Source organism: Seriola lalandi, unplaced genomic scaffold (genome assembly GCF_002814215.2).
Source record: "Seriola lalandi dorsalis isolate HSWRI2012SDOR001 ecotype SW California unplaced genomic scaffold, Sedor1 jcf7180002053395, whole genome shotgun sequence".
In the NCBI taxonomy this organism is placed as follows: Eukaryota; Metazoa; Chordata; class Actinopteri; order Carangiformes; family Carangidae; genus Seriola; species Seriola lalandi.
In genome coordinates this window covers 76,709-94,417 of record NW_019523948.1, presented here as the reverse complement: position 1 = coordinate 94,417, position 17,709 = coordinate 76,709, and the positions used below count along the sequence as shown (strand labels likewise).

The following is a 17,709-nucleotide window of genomic DNA, read 5'->3' as shown; positions in this document are numbered from 1 at the left end:
AAATACACAAGAATATTTAGTTTACAATGAGATATGACAAAGAGTGGGAAATCATCTCATTTGAGAGCATGGAATCAGATCATATTTGGAAAATGATTGAAATGTTTGACTAATTATCTAAATAGTTGCTAATTATTACCAGCGGCAACAGCGTGGCTGGTATTGTTTGCACCTTGTGAGTCTGAGTGTTTGTGTGATCATGGCAAAATGTGGTCCTGGAGACATCTACTGTAGCAGCAACCACCATAGAGGTGGTTTGGCAGGTGTTCATGTGTTTGTCTGTCTGTGGAAAGATCTTTTCACTGCGATAGGGTTGCAACCATGCAAAATACGGTCACGAAAGTATACAGGTGTGTAGGTGAGAACAAAATTAAGGCAGACTTTGAAGATGGGCGTGGTCCAACCCATGAGTAATGAGAAGTCATGTAAAAATGTAGTAACGACAAAAGGACACTCTTGGGTTGGAATGTCAACATGTTGACAGGCGTCACGGCTGATGTGATCACATCGCAAGACAGGTCTTTCTGTTGATCAACTAATCGATTAACTGAGTTATCACTTCTGCTCAAAATAAGAAAATAAAATTAATGTTTTTTTCAGCAAAAGTAGCAACCATTTACTTGTTTTTGGTTCTGTCAAATTTGAATAGTTGAAAAAAATGGGTATCTTTGTTGGTTGGACAAATCTAATAATGGAAGATGTCATCATGAGCTCTAGGAAATGTTTTTCACTATTTTCTGTCATTAGTTGCAGCCCTTATCATTTCCCCCTATACCTTCAATGGGTTTACGTATTTGCATGATGTCTCATTATCCCAAATTAAACAATTCCTTCATGTAACAAAAACGAGCCCATTAAGACTCCTCAACTTGCACCTGGATCCTAGTTATGGTACCTGTCCAATGCAAAGTTGTATGACCCATAACCTGCTCAGCACTGAGAGCACAAGGATTACACCACGAGCTAATTTGATTACAAACTGTATACAAATAGCACAGTGTGCATGGGACAGTTAAGATGTAAATCACTGTCCAGCAGTGTGTAGGCTTTGAATGACTCACGGGTTTAGGACGTCTGGTCCCCTCCCTTCACAGTCAATGGGATTCAGCTCGTCCTCAGGAAAGGCATATTTCATGTAGTTGTCATATCCGAAGTAGAACATTTCTTTGGCCATGTCCTTCATTTTCGCTTTCAGCGCGTCAGGAAAGGAGCTGTACCTGCGGACGTACTCGTCCTTGTTGCCATCGAAGAAGCTCAGGTAGGATCTCTTGGTTGACTCCTCTCCAACCTTTGCACAGGTGGTCGCCGTCTCTTCATATTTGTGGCCCTGTATACGCTGAGACCACGAGCTACCCCTCGGGTCGGTCCCCTTTTCCTCCCTGAATAACAAGTCCAATTTGTGCAAATTGAAACTGAGATGGAAGTTGAACCCCCAGCTAACGTTAGGTCCCAGTCCGAAGGCTAACCACAATACACAGCTGAGAGAGAGTCTCAGTACGACTAGACCAACTACTATTGACCTCCATTGCATCTTTGCCCCGGTGCGATCTTACAACGCATAATTTTAAGTCCACACACCAACAGGGGACATGAACGAATGAGAAACCCTCTGTTTATGGCTAAACTACAAGCACAGAGACGTTGTAGTGATTCCGCTTCACACGCTTCCTGTCAACAAACCAGCCCCTCCCACATCCTGAGGTGTGATTGGTCCTTCTCTGTCGTCATTCAGACGTAGAGGCAGGCTCGTCCAGTCATTGGCTGCAGAGCTGCCGATCTCCTGGTTGCGTTTCGTGGCAATCCTGACGTGTCTTGATTTAACTTCTGCGCCAATAGAAAATAGACACAAGAGTGAAATGATTAGAGGTGCAGAGCTTAGGTCCAGAGTTACTGCTGGCTAAAAAGTGGAGGCGATTAAGGAGATATTTTAGTCTGTACAATTAGAAATATTGGTAACACTTTGTAGTAATACACCAGGGATTGAAGTGGTGGCTTTATTGATTAATATACTGTGATCATGATCCATAAATAACAACAATGTTTGAGTTGACAGGTTGTCAAAATCCCTGTCACTGATTGCACTGTTTGACCACTTATGGAAAAGGGCTGCAGAGAATGTGGACCCTTACACATTTATTTTACAATAACTTTTACATGACAAAGTGGATTTAACGCCCTTTAACTGCTGACATCTTTTTAGAATGTGAGAAATCGGATCTATAAAGTATTAGTATTTTATTAACCATTTATGTGGCACTCCTGACAACAGGTCTAATCGTGCTAAAAAATTAAAACACCTGTGCATGCCTAACAAACGGTTTTTAACCATGCTATTAAAATATTCATGAAAAGATAAAGAATTTTTGAGAAAGAAATTAATTCAATAGACTGCAATCACTTTAATGCACTGTGCCTTAAAGGCAAACCATGAATAAGAAATGCTACATTACCATATGTTAAGTCAAGATATAGCTTTACATTTTGATAATGTACTGCTTGTGTAATTACCATATGTATAGATAGCATTTTCTACTGAATTAGTATTTTTAATTTCACAAGAAGTGTACTTTTATTCTTACTTAAGTATTTTAAATGGAATTTTTTAAACACCCATGGTCCAGCTGCACAGGTATTTCCACCTCCTTAGACTTCTTGTCAGGACTGTGCGGGTGTATACAAGATGAACCTGGTTGACATCACTCTATGTTTTCTTGAACTTGTTATGAATACAAGACCTTAGGTAATCCCCGACATAGGAGCTCAACTCAGCCTCACCTGAGCCGAGGTGTAATCAGGCAGGTAATTGAAAACACCTGTGTTGATGCACAGGGCTTTATCTTCACATTGTGGTGTTGCTACAAGTGGTATTTGAATATTCTTTCCATCACTAACTGTTCTGTAAGATGTCCAGAATGAGAGTCCAAAAAGGTGAAGTACAAATAACAGGACAATGTCTAAATTAAAAAGCATGCCTTTTTATTTCTTGAATGTATTGAAGTGGTGTATTTTTAGTCTACCCAGGTGGGCACACCTTGCATGCTGCTTTGCTTCAGAGGTGAGAGACATTGCACAAGGCACTTTAAATTCTGCCACTCTGTCAGCATAGAGGCAGCACAAAGGACATCATTCCACTGAGGCTAATTACAAACAGAGGCCAATATGAACCACACAACCCCGTACAGCTTTACTTTTAGTACATTCAGACTTTAAATAGAGTCATATATTCATACACGCACATCTCACATCAGTAAAAATCATATTAGCTTGATATTTGTACAGACCTGCTCAAATTGACGTGCTTAAATGCACAATTTTCTAAAACAACAGACATGTCTTTGAAAGAAGAAAACCTGATCAAGCTAAGGGTGATCGTCATTAGAGAAGAGCTAGACAGAAAACCTGCATGTCCACATCAGCCATCTCCTGGCATCATTATCTAACTGTGTGAAGCACATTTCTCATTATGTGAGGCCCGTTTGACAGAATAAACCCTCCTTCAAGAGTGTGTTGTTCTATTCCCAAGATTAGTTTTACGAACCACTGGGTATAATCAACCAAGTAATGCCTGAAGGGTAAAAGGTAGATCAGAAAGTAGGTTCTTACTCCTAGTTAAAGTACAGCTTCACAGGATGTATAATGCCAATTACATTCCTTAAATTTGGTACCAGAATTACATTTTTAGTAGTGCATTGTCAGGGTTTGTGAAAGAATCACAAGGTGAAAAGGGGAAAAGAAATAGTATGACACGAGCAGAACAGTGCAACATGTGAGCTGAAGATACAACTGTACATCATCACAGAGTGATGAAGGTGTGGCATGACAGTAACATGGCAAACACAGCTGGCAAACAGCTCCTGCATTTTCAGCTCCTCCGGGATTTAGAGTGCTGGATGAGCCACTGAAGCGTGATATCTGAAATCAAAGAAACATGCCGAGTCAGTCTGAGGATCAGTTCAAGATATAGACGTTTCTTACTCGCTAGCAACACTCAATATTGGTACATTGATACAAGTCTGGCACAGTTTTAGCAACATAGAACCCCATTCAATTACTATTATACTCATATTTGGTGTTTGCTGTAATGATCCCCCTCTCTTGTACTGTTAACCTGAGGGTCTAAATTTGGTGTCTGAAGTGAAAGTGACACAATGAAACCAGATAAATAAATACATCATTGTGCTTCCCATAATAATGGTAAAATACAATGGTAATGTAAAAAAAAAAAAGAATTAATTTAAATAAATGCTATGCTGTGTAAATTTCTGCATTATTCATGCAATAACTGATTCAATATCATCTTTAGACCTCCAGTATCGCAATGGCGCTGTTGGAGCTGTGAGTTACAGTCCTACCAATGGTGTCACACCACTGATCAACAGGTGGCGGTAACGTGCCGGGATACGATGCAATGCACCACGCAGGGTAGATGAAGAGTGCAAGCTTGTAAACAATGCTGGAGTTGAAATACTTTTTAAGAATTGGCTTTGCAAAAGTTTTATCAGGAAGGAAAACACTTGACAAGTTTGTCAGACCTCAAGAATGCATGCACAGCATTTTCACACTGAAGGTAACCATAACTTGTGTTTGTTTGCAATAAAACTCCACAGGGCCACTGGAGAGTACTGATAGATAGATTAGACAGAAGAGAACTGTGCTTGGCTGCCTCATCGTTGATCGATGTTCAATTGTAGCATCTTTTCAGGAGAATATTAACTATAAAAACCCAGATTAAGCCCTAAGTACAACCAGCAGTACATGCAGGTAGGGACTGTATGCAGCCTGAGAGGCAAAACCCGGGGGAAAAAGTGTAAATAGCTCCCTGCAGCTTGTTAAGCGTATTTTTTTGAGCACATCGAAATAAATGATGCAATTACACCGTCAAAATTTAATCTTAACGATGAAAGTGTTTCAATAATATGGTTTTGAATAGTGAAGAGGAGGTGCCACCCTGTTAACAGTGGAAGTAATACTGCAGTAATTAATTTCAACTTACCAATGTTGTCTTTCTCTTTGCAGGAAATTGAATAGCAGCATATCTCCCTGTCCTGAATAGCTGCCAGATTCCTATGAAGGGAAAAAGATGCATGAACAAATATGATTAGTGTACATCTGGACTGATCATCTATCGCATTCATCTGCACCTTGCAGGATGCAGTTTAACAAAAGTCTCAGCGCATGTTCCTAACTTGACAGCAAAAAGAGCCAGATCTTCACAGTAAAGTACGCCTTAACATTGCTGCAGTCTTAACAACAATAATAAAATTTAAAAAATGTAAATGTAAAATAATATACAATAATATTAAATCCCCTTTTTCCAGCTTTCATGACAGACAGAATCTACAGTGCATTTATGTGCATAAAAAATGACAGAACGGGACATTCAGTTGTAATTAAATTAAATAAATGTTTTTGATACTTACATTTTCTCAATGAGCTGCTTTTCATCTAGAGCACTGGGAAGATCCCTTTTGTTGCCGAGTACCAGAACCTAAAAAAACAGATGACAACTGAAATCTGCAACTGCAGCAAGAAAACGCTGACAGAACCCACGCACAGTTTTGCATGACTGGTGCAGAAATTACACTAAACTTCAAAGTGGTTTCAGGGGAACACTTACAGGAATTCCTTGCAACTGAGGTTTGTCTAATAAATTATGAAGCTCATTTCTAGATGCCTCCACCTTTTCTCGATCTGCTGCATCAACCATGTACCTTAAAATGAGCCACATTGAAACAGAGATTAAAATTAGTTTTGCATATATTTACAGGTTGCACAGCTGAATGCCAGCATCTTGTTTCTGTCTCATTTATTTATCTGAAAGCCAGACCTTGGATACTCACACGATCGCATTAACTCCCCGACAATACCGCTCCCACATGCTTCTGAACCTTGGCTGCCCTCCTATATCCCAGATCTACAGAATTAAGGGCACATCGGCACATCAGCACATGATATCCCTGTTTCCAAATGTCATTAACGATGCAATTATCGCCTTCTGTAACACCAGTCTGCTGGTGGCATTTAATTAACATTTAATTTCATTGTTTTGATAACAGTGTAAAAATTAAAACTGGACCTTGATGGTGACATTTCCTTTGGTGACCTTCCTCATGTTGAACCCGACTGTAGGGATCATGTCTTCACTGAAATGACCAGACTGAAAGAAAAGACATAAGCAAAAGTAATTTCCTATAAAACTGACTGAAAAGTGACTTTCATTACTGAAAAGATGCACGTCCACAATGAATTAACTAGGCTCAAGTAGCAAAAAGCCACTTCTCTCACACACACACGCACACACACTTAAAGCATTTAATGATTTAAATGATCTCCAAAAATGAGTTAGTTAATAATAACAAAAATAATCATCATCAGCTCATAAAATACATGGTGGACTCACTATTATCTTAAAATACAAATTGGAAAGGAATTCTCGACAATATAATAATTATGATACATGGCAGAGTCATATAATCGAGTTTATGTATAACTATGTCCAAACCTGTGAAAAGGCGACGACTGGTATTTGTGAAAAGCAAAAATGTAAACAAACACAGAATAAATGATTTTACACTAAAGTGACAAACAAGCCAAGTGATAAGATACTGTGTCTCCACATGTTCTGGCTTGTGACTGTTCATTATTGCAGACTGAAGTGGGAAGAAGAACAATCCACTTTAACAAAAAGAATCTGTGGCATTCCCCTTTAACATCACAAGCTGTTTATATTCCTTCTCCCTCCCTTCCTTTGTAAACCTGCATGCACAGTCTGCTGTACACACATTTCACAGCACATGACTGGCTGGAGTCACCTGATGAAGCTAAGTGGAAATGAGTGCAGCAGTCTTATGACTGAGGAAGGAGGAACCACCCCCTCTATAACCATTCACACACTCAAAACCCTGCGTCTCTTTTTTTTTTCATCTCATCAGCGTAAAGCAAGAAGCAGAGATACGCTTCAACCCCAAACCCAACTTCCTCCTCAAACACCCGCCCTCTCTATCAGATGCTCAGAGTGAACATTCAGTTTTTTATCTATGGGATTTTCTGTGAAGTTGCTGTTTTGTTTTAAACTTAAAAGCACATTAAATCTGTGCTGGTGATTTGTCTTTTCGTTTTCTTGTTTAAGATGAACAGGGGTGGTAATGGATGCTGCTTGATAAAAAAAAATACACCCAATTCTTATTACTTTATTGGAATAGATGACCTGCAACTAACAATTATTATCAATCTGCTGATTATTTTCTTGACAAATCCTTTAATATATAAAAAAAACTCATCTGAAAACAGTGAAATCTGCCTGTCACAATTTCCTAAAGACATCTTCTTGTTATGTTTGTCAGTGCAAAACAAAGATATTCAGTTAACAATGATATAAAACACAGAGAAGCGACAGAAACAACAAGCTAGAACCAATGAATGGTAACATTTCAATATGATCACATTTTATATTGACTGATTGATGAGTTTTTTTAGCTTTAATAGAAATACGTTGCCACTAGTGTCAAAGTTAACCTAAATTCCTATCAATCCCTTTGAAAATGTTTTTTAAAAAACAACTCCTAAACACACTTGAAAATTAACACAAAGGTGCACAGATCATCGATAGCACAGATTAAATATGAGGATAAACTGGACAGACAGCAGATTGCCACAGTACTAAGAGTTTGGCAGAGGAAAAGTATAACAATATTCGGATTCAAGGATTCATGACATGCACTGTGAAATCTATAGTAGTGTAAATGTGCATTACTCCCCACAGATCTGAAGCATACCAAATATAGAACAGAATATTTTCACACCAAGCTAAAGGGCTCTGCACCAATGAAACACAATCAGACTGAACTTACGACAGTAACATTCAATTTGACAGGTTGGAGATGGAGCTGATTGAGTAGAAAGAAACATGTGTATCACCACCACAAACTGATAACAACTCTAATAACCAAAGAAAGAGTTTCACAATATGCTGCTTAAAACCTCAGTTACTGTGTAGTCATTTGCCAAGAAAATTGCTCCACCAGAAACACCAGTTTTGAGAAATCCCTGCAAAGTTGCACAAGAGAAATGTCCTCCAACACACACAAGAAAAACAAAGATGCTCTTCAGCCTCAGTCACAGGATTTAGAGACATGTATCAATACTAGCATCGAAAGCAGCTGCATTTCACATGATCACAACTGCAGAAAGAACGAAGACCAAAGAGACTGTTAAAATTATAGCTCTTTATACCACTGGTTGCCAAAAATACACATTTTTCTAAATATGTCAAAAAATAGAGGCACAACTTTAAAATGAAGTGACCCAGGCTCTTCTCACTCTCAGAGAGCCAGCTTCAATTTTACCCAACAGGCTTCTACTACTACTACTACTACTACTACTACTACTACTACTACTACTACTACTACTACTATAGAAAATTATATACCGGTACTTATATTTGGAATTGTAGAGGAGGTCAGTTTCAGATTGTGGCAGGAAATCAGTAGCCCACAAAGGTGACACATTTTGTAGAAATGTTAACACGGCTGTGTTTGTGTGTGTGTGTGTGTGTGTGTGTGTGTGTGAGATCCTTTCCGTTTGGCTACACCCCAGACAGCTGTTGTAATTGTTCATAACAAACATGTTATGAAGTGATCTCCTTGGTGGCTGAAAAAAGTTCTGAGGTGATCAAATGTAAGTCACCACAAAGCTAGATATATGTATGCTGCGTTTTGGGGTTAGCATGCTAAACAATCACAACACAGTCACCAACTAGCCGACGAGCAGCAAAACCAGTTAGCTCAGGTGACACAGATTCAGTTTCAGGTGTGTTTGGTTGTGGTTGCTGCTGAGTAACGTTACATTAGTTTCTGGACCCACAACCCAGACAATGTAGGTCAGCACAAACCTAACTTGGTAGCTATTATCCCATTATTAGCGGTTAATGGTATTAGCACCACCCTAGCAAGCTGGCTAGCAGCAGCTGAAGACTTACAGCGATCACGTTTACAAATGTTGTTTTTCCCGAGTACTGGAGGCCGACCAGCGTCAGCTCCATCTCCTCCTTCCAAAACAGAGACCTGAACCAGTCCAACAGCCGGTTTATTAGTGCCAGCATCTTGAGGTCGGTGTTAACACTCCCCTGCGTTCGTATGTGTGTCTCCCTCCCTGTCAGCTGTGGCGTTTTCCAGCGGGGAAGGGGAAGTGGGGCGCAGGCAGCTGTCATATGATCAGTCAGCCAACAAGTGCCCGACAGCGCCCCCAACACGCACAGCCACTTTCAAACGACAGCCACCTGAGTGAACTGGATTTCTTTTATTCATGAAAGTATTGATGAAAATATTTGAATACAATGTTTCAATACAACCCATTTTACTCGAAAATCTGCTCAGTGTTTATTATAATAAGTGTTGGGGGGGTTTGCATCCTGTTGATGTGAGTAACATTCAGTGGTGGAAAGTAATAAACGTTTACTCAAGTGTACTGAGTATGTTTCATTTATACCTCTACTCCACAACATTTCAGAGGAAAACATTTGTTTTTATACCACATTTCAGATGAAGAATATGTACAGTATATAATTTATTATAACATATACAATGACATGCTTTTGTCCACTCTTTCAAACCTCTTTCATTATATCCTTATATGTGAGCACACTGGTATACTAACATCTTGGGAATGGGTATCAGGAATGGGTCATGGTTATGGTTCCCTGCATAACTAAGGGTAATCTCATACGCCAGATCAGTATCTGTGCTGATTATGACCTTATTACCATAAGCATGGATATCAGCCACGATGTGACCTATCCACATTAAATTAAATTAATGAATTTAGGAAAATATGAGAGGACTGGTATCCAATCAGTACTCAGTATCGGCAGATACCCTGAGCTGAGGTATTGGTCAATGTATCCCTACAAATAAATATACAGTAGACTACATAAATACATTTGTTTTTAGTGAATATGTACCAATGTTTTGGTTGTAATGTCAATTTTGTTTAAGTCCCTTAGTAATAGAAAAACATGTAATTCTTCAAATAATTTCAGCTAAATCCAAGCATAACCTTTTGTCACACCCCATCCATATCTGGAGAAGTGAAGTGCACATTAGACAATGAAATACCTCAGTCTTTAGATTTTCACAGATTTAGTTTTTTCCTATTTTTACTTTGTATTATTATTTTATACTAGTAGCACTACTGGACCAGAATTTAAGTGCGTTGCCCAAGGGAACCTCAACAGTGGTAAAGGGGAAGGAGCACATGCTGGCCTCTCAGCTTCCTGTCCAGGTCTATGTGATCAGTCCAGAGATCAAAGCTTGGACCTTTCGTTCAGAAGCCTGCACCTCTAACCTTTACAGGTTCCACTGTTTATAGGGTGTTCTGATTCTGTATCGTATAGATGTAGTTAATCAGACTTTCATCTTAGACTTTTTATCAAGGAAAGGTGACTTTTCCCACATGCAGTTCGCCAAAGGTGTTGCTGTCCTTGCTTTCATCCTGAATGATGAACTGGGCTCCACTCTCCTCCTTTGACAGGTGGAAGTCATCAGTGTTGGTAGAGGTCGCTAAGACAGGATAATTATCTGAAGCAGAGAGAATAAAGACGAACAAAATGTTTTGAAATCAGTAACAGAATACCAATTTTCAGTAAGTGCTCACTGCAGACTTGTCATATTCTTACACCCACACACTGTGTACTCGGTTTTCGTCTGTGATTTCCCCATTTTATCTAGACTTAGACTTTCATCTCAACTTATTTTCAAATATATAAATAAAGTGTAAATGTGTTTATTTTGTGGACATCGTTAATGTAGGTATTTGAGACAAATTTCACACAGACCAGTTAATGGACAACAAAGATTTCTCTCTCTTTTTTGTCTTATCTATTTTTGATTTAAAATATTAAATGTTAATTTGTTTACCAGAACTTTTTTACAAAATGCACACTTTAAGAATTAATCATTGATTTATTTGTTTAGTTATTTGTTTATTTTATTTTATTTTATTGCTTTCGGAGGCTATGGGCCATAATAAAACAACCAATATTCTCCAATTTGCTTATAACAAAAGAATCTTATTTATAACAGCATCTTCTTGTATCACAAAGCATAACAATTGTTGAAGGCATGGGTACATACTGTAGGCTACTGTAAAATGCAGGGCCTTTAAAAAGTATTCATCACTCTTGGAAGTCTTTCTGTTTTAATGTGTTAAAAGTTAAAGTAGTCAAAGTTGATTGAATGTGATGTTTTTTTTATCCTTTAGTATCCAGAACAAAACAGTCAGTCCAGATCTCAATCTAACTGAGAATTTGTGTCTGGACTTGAAAAATGCTGTTATTCACACATAACTCCCATAACCTGACTGAGTTTGAGCAGTTTTGCAGAGAAGTTTTGCAGGGGAAACGTGCAGTGTCCACACGTACAATGCTTCAGACTTGTCATATGTCTGTTGGTGGCCTCCCACACCTTTCTTGAAGATATCCTGCACAGCTGCACCATACTTTTTTCATTTGTTTTTTATGTTTTGTTTAACTACAGTCCAAGGGATGTTCAGTGACCTATAAATGTTCTAGCACCCACCCCCTGAATTGTGGTTTTTGAAAGCATTTCTGCAGATCTGCTTGGAGTTTTTCTATGTGGTGTAGCTTTAATCTTGATATTGACTCACAAAAAGTTGGCTCTTCCATGCATCTAATTGAAACCCCTTCACTATATACATGTGATCCCCAATTACCAAAATTTAATGACTTCTAAAACAAGTTGGCTGCATAAACAGTGAAGCATTTAAATCACTTCACAGTTTATTTGTTTATTGATAAGTGTCCAAAAAAGCAACATCAAACCACTTTAACTCCGTGTGTTAAATGATAAAACATGAAAAATTACAAATCTTCATATTCAGTCTCAGACGCATTGATTTGACACTGATTTCTTGAAATCATGCCTGTGGTTTAGTGACTGAAACCTACAACATGTGTTGACATGTTCAGTTGACACATTTATACATTTTCCATTAAAATTGACTTACTTGCTTTGAACTTCCTCAGGCTCTTTATACAGGGAGTGCACAGAAACACAAGGAGGCTGAGAGAGACCAAACCAAAGCTGATGCCAAGAATCACATGAATGTTTCCTCCACCATTGCCTTGCACCACTGCTGAAACATCACATTACAGTCACGTTAGTTCAATTGAACTATATCGTCATTATGTACTGGTGTGCAGCATAACAAAAGTGTTTATTGTGGTGAGAGCTGCTGGACCCATGTTATGTTATATCGCTCTGTCTACATACCAAGTACAACACAAACTGAATCGTGGGTTTTGTTTCCTGGAAAGAGTTCAGCAAGTCCAAACGCACTGCACCTGTTGACCAGGTTGTGTTAATGTAATTTTTGCTTTCTGGAGAATTATTATTGCAGTACAATTCTTTTAAATGGGTCTTACTGTGTCCATGGCTTGCAGATTTTGTTTTTCGCATCAAAATAGGCATTTTCAGGGCACAGATAGTCTGCATAGATGAATAGATAGTACGTAGGTAGGTAGGTACCCTCCTTGCATCAGTATGGTAGCATTGTCATTGTGAGCGTGCCAAGAAACTGGCATTATTGTTTAACTCAAAGCACTCCTTTGATATTATCTTTCATGTACTGAACACTTCAAAAAGGATGTCCTTGAGATAAAGGTCTGATCAGGGAATGGAAACGCATGCCAGTCAGCACACCTTGCATTTCTCAAGACTTCAAGTTAAGCAAATTTCCTTACTAAGCTCTTTTGACATCATTATGAACTGCTCTCCCTTTCCTCACTCATAAAGGACCACTTTAACACATTCATGTTTACATTAAATATTTAATAACAGCAAGCTTGATTGTGTGAGTGAACTAGCATTTCAGGTTTATACACGCACTGACAAACGTCAAGTAGGTTGTGGGCACCCAACCTACACATATGGCTTTGTCAAACTTACGTTTTATTTCCATTTTCATACCTTGACATCCCATGATATAACACCCACAATCAGAAACAGACATAACCTGATTCAAATTGCCAAAAACAGATCAGTGCCATGCAGCTAATAACTTTGAAACTAACTAGCTGTTATGACAACCAATTCCTTTTTCTTCAAAATGTCTAGTCTCACCTGTCATGTTCAGTTTCTCCTGTGTGACGTGTTTATTTTCCTCACAAGCAGAACAGACATTGTTGGAGCACAGGAAACCAGGGGGACATGAACATTTTGCATCTGTGATGGGCGTACATTTCTCAGCATATCCTGTGGGCAGATGAGAATTAAAAACCACACTTGAAAGTGTGTACTATGTTCTGTCTTTTGTCCATTGTGTTAAATGGATTGTCAACATCACTGGCAGGTGTTTCACCATAGGTCCTGAAAGCAGAGTTTGTATTTAAATAAATAAAATTTTTGTCATTATTTTTCAGTCTTACCATATTGGCATGACTGGCATTCTTCACATCTGTCAAAGATGCTGTAATGATTCGAGAAGAAGCCGTCATTACAGGGGATACAGAGAGTTTTCTTGTGCTCTGTGCAGAACTCCTTCACATATTTACCTTCATAACAAGAAACAAATGCAGTCAAACTCGAGCATATAATATTCACACGTAGTAGCCCAAATGCAACCTCTGAGCATATATCATAAACACATAATCTGATGATTAGATCAAGCAATTCAACATATTTGTATCATTATTACCTGGGGGGCACTTGTCACAGCACTGTTGTTCAATCTGAACCTGTTGATCACCGCAGTCTTTAGCATATCCTATAGTCCAAATACTGAGGGTATATAAAACTACCAGTGAACACTCCGGAGAAAACATTATGACCAGTGCTTCGTTCGTGCCTATGGGTTTTGTCTTGGTAGCTTGATGACGTCAGTGTGATGTGCGAGTGTGGTTAACAAGCTTTGAGACTCTCGGAAGGAAAGGAGGAAGGAAGTGAAAGACCAACAGCTGGAAGCTGTTTGGTAACTGTATAAGATGAATGAATAAGAAAACTTTCTGCCATGTATTTTACTAGATCTCCCTCGTGATTTTAGTTTATTGTTACATTTTCATTTTATTCATTTGAAGCAGGACTATATAACTGGTCTTCAGGGGTGGGTGTGTGTGTGTGTGTGTGTGGGGGGGGGGGTCTGGTTTTTCATCATCAAAAGTAGACAGTAAAACAGGACTCATCACCTTGTGCTCATTATCATGGATCTATCTTGTAGATTCTTTCCTGTGAATCATGTGTTGGTGTTGGAGGTGTTGTTTTCGGTTTAGCTTTCAAACACTTCAGCAGAAACTGGGGATGAAGCAGTTGAAGTTTAACTCCAATCCTTACACCCAAGGTGCACAACAACAGAGACTACATTGGTGGCAGTTTATATGATTAAAATATAAGAGTCCACAGGTTTCAGATTTGGGTCCACTTGGCTCTGATTCCCAATGTTGCCACTATTTATTCACACAATCTGAAGTTAAGATTTTACTTGTACCTAATTTTCAACTTCGCCTCTATAAGAGAGAAAATAAGTGACATGCACATTATTATTTGTTTGGCTATTTGAAACCTGAAAAAGGATTCAGGTTTGATGTTAGATCAAGAGTTGATAAAATGCCATCTAATTCTGCCTAGATCCCGTTTCTAACTTATGTTAGTTCACAAATACACTATAAATATCACTATGATAGAACAGCAAATAACTTAATTATTGAAATTAGATGACACTGTGATTGTAGAGAAAGGTCAGTTCACATAAATGGTTAAAAAAAATCCTGATTGGTATCTAGTCATTCAGATATATACATTTGCAGAGGCATTGAGATATCAACTGTTTCTTGTTTGAGGTAGTGAGAGGTTAAGAGGGATGATACCTTTGTAGCACTAATATACATTATTTCTGCACCTGTGTTGGAAACGCATTTTTTTGTATGTAAATAAAATACCACTGAATGTGACATTCAGTTTATGGCAAAAATAATGCTGCCAAATGCTCCCTCAGTGTTTTCTTTTCAGTGTAACAGTGTAACATCACATACTTTCTGACACATTGACCAACTGATACAATTAATTCACAATTAAATAACAGAGAGAACAGCAACAATCAGTAATTCAAACAGTTAATGTGACATTAAAAGGCCAGGACACTCGAGCACAAGCAGATCTGAATATGACTCATTGTGGCTCCAGGGAAGCCCATAGCCTACAGTGTGTGGACACAATAAAACCACTTGGTTAAGGTCACTTGTGTGAAGAGGGGCTAAGAGATGAAAAAATGAAAAGAATCATCTGCTGTTAGTATGTTAGCCCTGGACTCCATGTTTTTAAGTGTGAATTTTTGCCGCAGTCTTACTGAAAGAGGGTGGATTACAGTCACATAACCTTGGTGAAATGTGGTCAAGCTTGCATTGGGGTTTTTTTTCTTTAGCAGTATTAACTTGTACAGTGTTTAGCACACGTGTTACAGCAGAGGGAGGAGGACTGCACACAGACCTGCTTTTTTCTTCTTCTTTATTCAGACCCAATGTGTCGTACATCAGAGGCCGTTGTGAAGTTCATATGATGCGGGAGTACACATTAGAATAGCGTGATTATGTATTAAGAGGTGTTTGTTGACATTTGGTGTGTGTGTGTGTGTGTGTGTGTGTGTGTGTTGGGGGAGGGCAGGGGGATTCCCTGGTAAATGCAAAAACACACGGCTCATTGGTAATCAGCTTAGTCAAAAGACTTGTCAAAGTTTAGTTACACAAATTAATTAGCAACAATTCTGACAAGTACCAGACCAGTACCTACCCTTTGACTGTCACTACCCACTGGAACACAAACTAGAACCCTGCAACACCAACCCGATAATGTGCCAGCAAGTGTCCAGGCCCAAGAGAAGGAACACAAACACCCGAAGGAGGCACTTTAAGCTTGTGGATACCCTAACTGGATCTTTGTGAAATCAACCACAAGATCCAGGAAAAACGCTGACACTGTTGGTGGTGAAAAAAAAAAAAAAAAAAAACACACAACAACAACGCCATCCCATACGTGTCCTGAGTATCTGAGAAACTCTGAAGATCTTCAACAAGCGCTGTATCAATGTGATTTTCAAACCCAGCAACACATTAAGAAAAAGTGGTCCATCCAAAAGATCACACACCGAGAAAAGCTAATGTATGCAGTTCAGTGCAGTAAGGGATGCACAGACCTATACATCGGTGAAACCACACTACCAGTAAACAAACGCATGGCTAAACACAGGAGCGCCAACTCCTCAGGCCAAGACCCAGCACTTTCAAACTCCAAAAACAACTATCGCTGTCACTTGGACTGAGGTGGCTCCAACAACTGTGGTTACAACAACCAGGAGCACTAAAGAACTAAGTGTCACCAGTGGACTTGATGAGGAGGCTAATTACCTGGGTCTCCTCACCAGTCACAAGACGCTTTCGATGGTTCGAGGTGAAACGTCTTCAAGTATCTACAACCCCATTTGTGTTCGATTCTTGGATAATTCTAATCATTAATGTCATTTATCAAAGATACCACTCATGTATTGGTTCCAACTTGTCAAATGTGAGTACTCGCTGTTTTTCTCTGTTTAATGTCATTGTAAATTGAATATCAGTGGCAATCTGGAGATATTACCTCAGGAGCAGGAAAGCTGTAATGTTATAGATTGATCATAAAATAAGCAACAGACTAATCTATACTAAATAAATATATATATATAAAAATAATTGATTGCAACCCAACTGTTGTTGTTGAGCCTTGTCAAGGTATTATAGTCTCCAGGCAAACATTACTGAATCATGCCGAAAGTCTGCATGAGGAAGTGATTAATATTGATGTTTGGTTTGTGGCCATAAAAATTTTTGGTGATGTTTGTCTTTATTCTGTAGAAATATGTGAGCACTCATCAAAGGTTAAATAGCATAGTGCATAGTAACACCAAACCACGTGTTTTTGAAAGTAGGTCAGTGGCATCCCCCAGTTGAATTCATACCCATGAAGACCTCACAGCATATGGCTGTACCACTAAGATTATCATTCATCATCGTGTCATTTACCTCTCTCTCTCTCTCTCTCTCTCTCTCTTTCTGTCACTTACACACAGTTACAAACATACGAAACCGCTGTCAGGATGTGACAGCAGCATAGACGCACGTACATGTAGTTCTCAAAAGTAGCCACAACAGACACCATGTAGACACTGTAGAAAGCTGGATTTCCCTTTAAGGCTGCACTGAACATTGCAACCCACACTTCGGGCAGTGTGGTGAGGGTGGGTGGAAAAACATGCGCCGTCACAGGGGCTTCAACATGACACTCATTGAAGGTTATGACATTTGATGACAGAATATAGACAACACTGCCCAAATACCAACAATAAAGATATGTGCCTTTCTTTAAATCAAACAATCTCAGAACCAAGATGGAAAATACGATGCTGACAAAAAGTATTCACTGACTTCTAAATTTTTCATCTTAAACTCTGTGGTGGCTGTGAGAGCTGCAACTCATGAAAACACATGCAAATAGACAAAACACAAGCCAATTAAAACAAATTAAAACACCATCATCAATTTGACAACACATTCTCATTTTTGTTTGTCTATTATAATGAAGATGTCTTCTTAATTTGCTTGTGTTTTGTCTATTTGCATGTGTTTCTGTAAGCTCCAGTGTGTTTAACTCTCTCAGCCACTGTAGCACTCCA

General features: G+C 38.8%; 2 protein-coding genes across 2 annotated transcripts; both read right to left on the bottom strand.

The window, feature by feature from the left end:
* Nucleotides 1-2,955: 2,955 nt before the first annotated feature.
* On the bottom strand, nucleotides 2,956-9,183 carry LOC111651104 (ADP-ribosylation factor-like protein 8B-A). Its single transcript, XM_023401056.1, has 7 exons — nucleotides 8,978-9,183; nucleotides 6,077-6,157; nucleotides 5,841-5,914; nucleotides 5,618-5,711; nucleotides 5,421-5,488; nucleotides 4,994-5,064; nucleotides 2,956-3,912 (listed from the first exon to the last, which is right to left on the bottom strand). The coding sequence occupies exons 1-7, from the start codon at nucleotides 9,098-9,100 to the stop codon at nucleotides 3,863-3,865; spliced, it is 561 nt and encodes a 186-aa protein (XP_023256824.1). The 5' UTR covers nucleotides 9,101-9,183; the 3' UTR covers nucleotides 2,956-3,862.
* Nucleotides 9,184-9,533: 350 nt separating this feature from the next.
* Nucleotides 9,534-13,837, bottom strand: LOC111651097 (tumor necrosis factor receptor superfamily member 26-like). Its single transcript, XM_087172589.1, has 5 exons — nucleotides 13,711-13,837; nucleotides 13,442-13,567; nucleotides 13,137-13,268; nucleotides 12,022-12,150; nucleotides 9,534-10,574 (listed from the first exon to the last, which is right to left on the bottom strand). Exons 1-5 carry the CDS (start codon nucleotides 13,835-13,837, stop codon nucleotides 10,426-10,428), a joined length of 663 nt encoding a protein of 220 aa, XP_087028715.1. The 3' UTR covers nucleotides 9,534-10,425.
* Nucleotides 13,838-17,709: the final 3,872 nt, after the last annotated feature.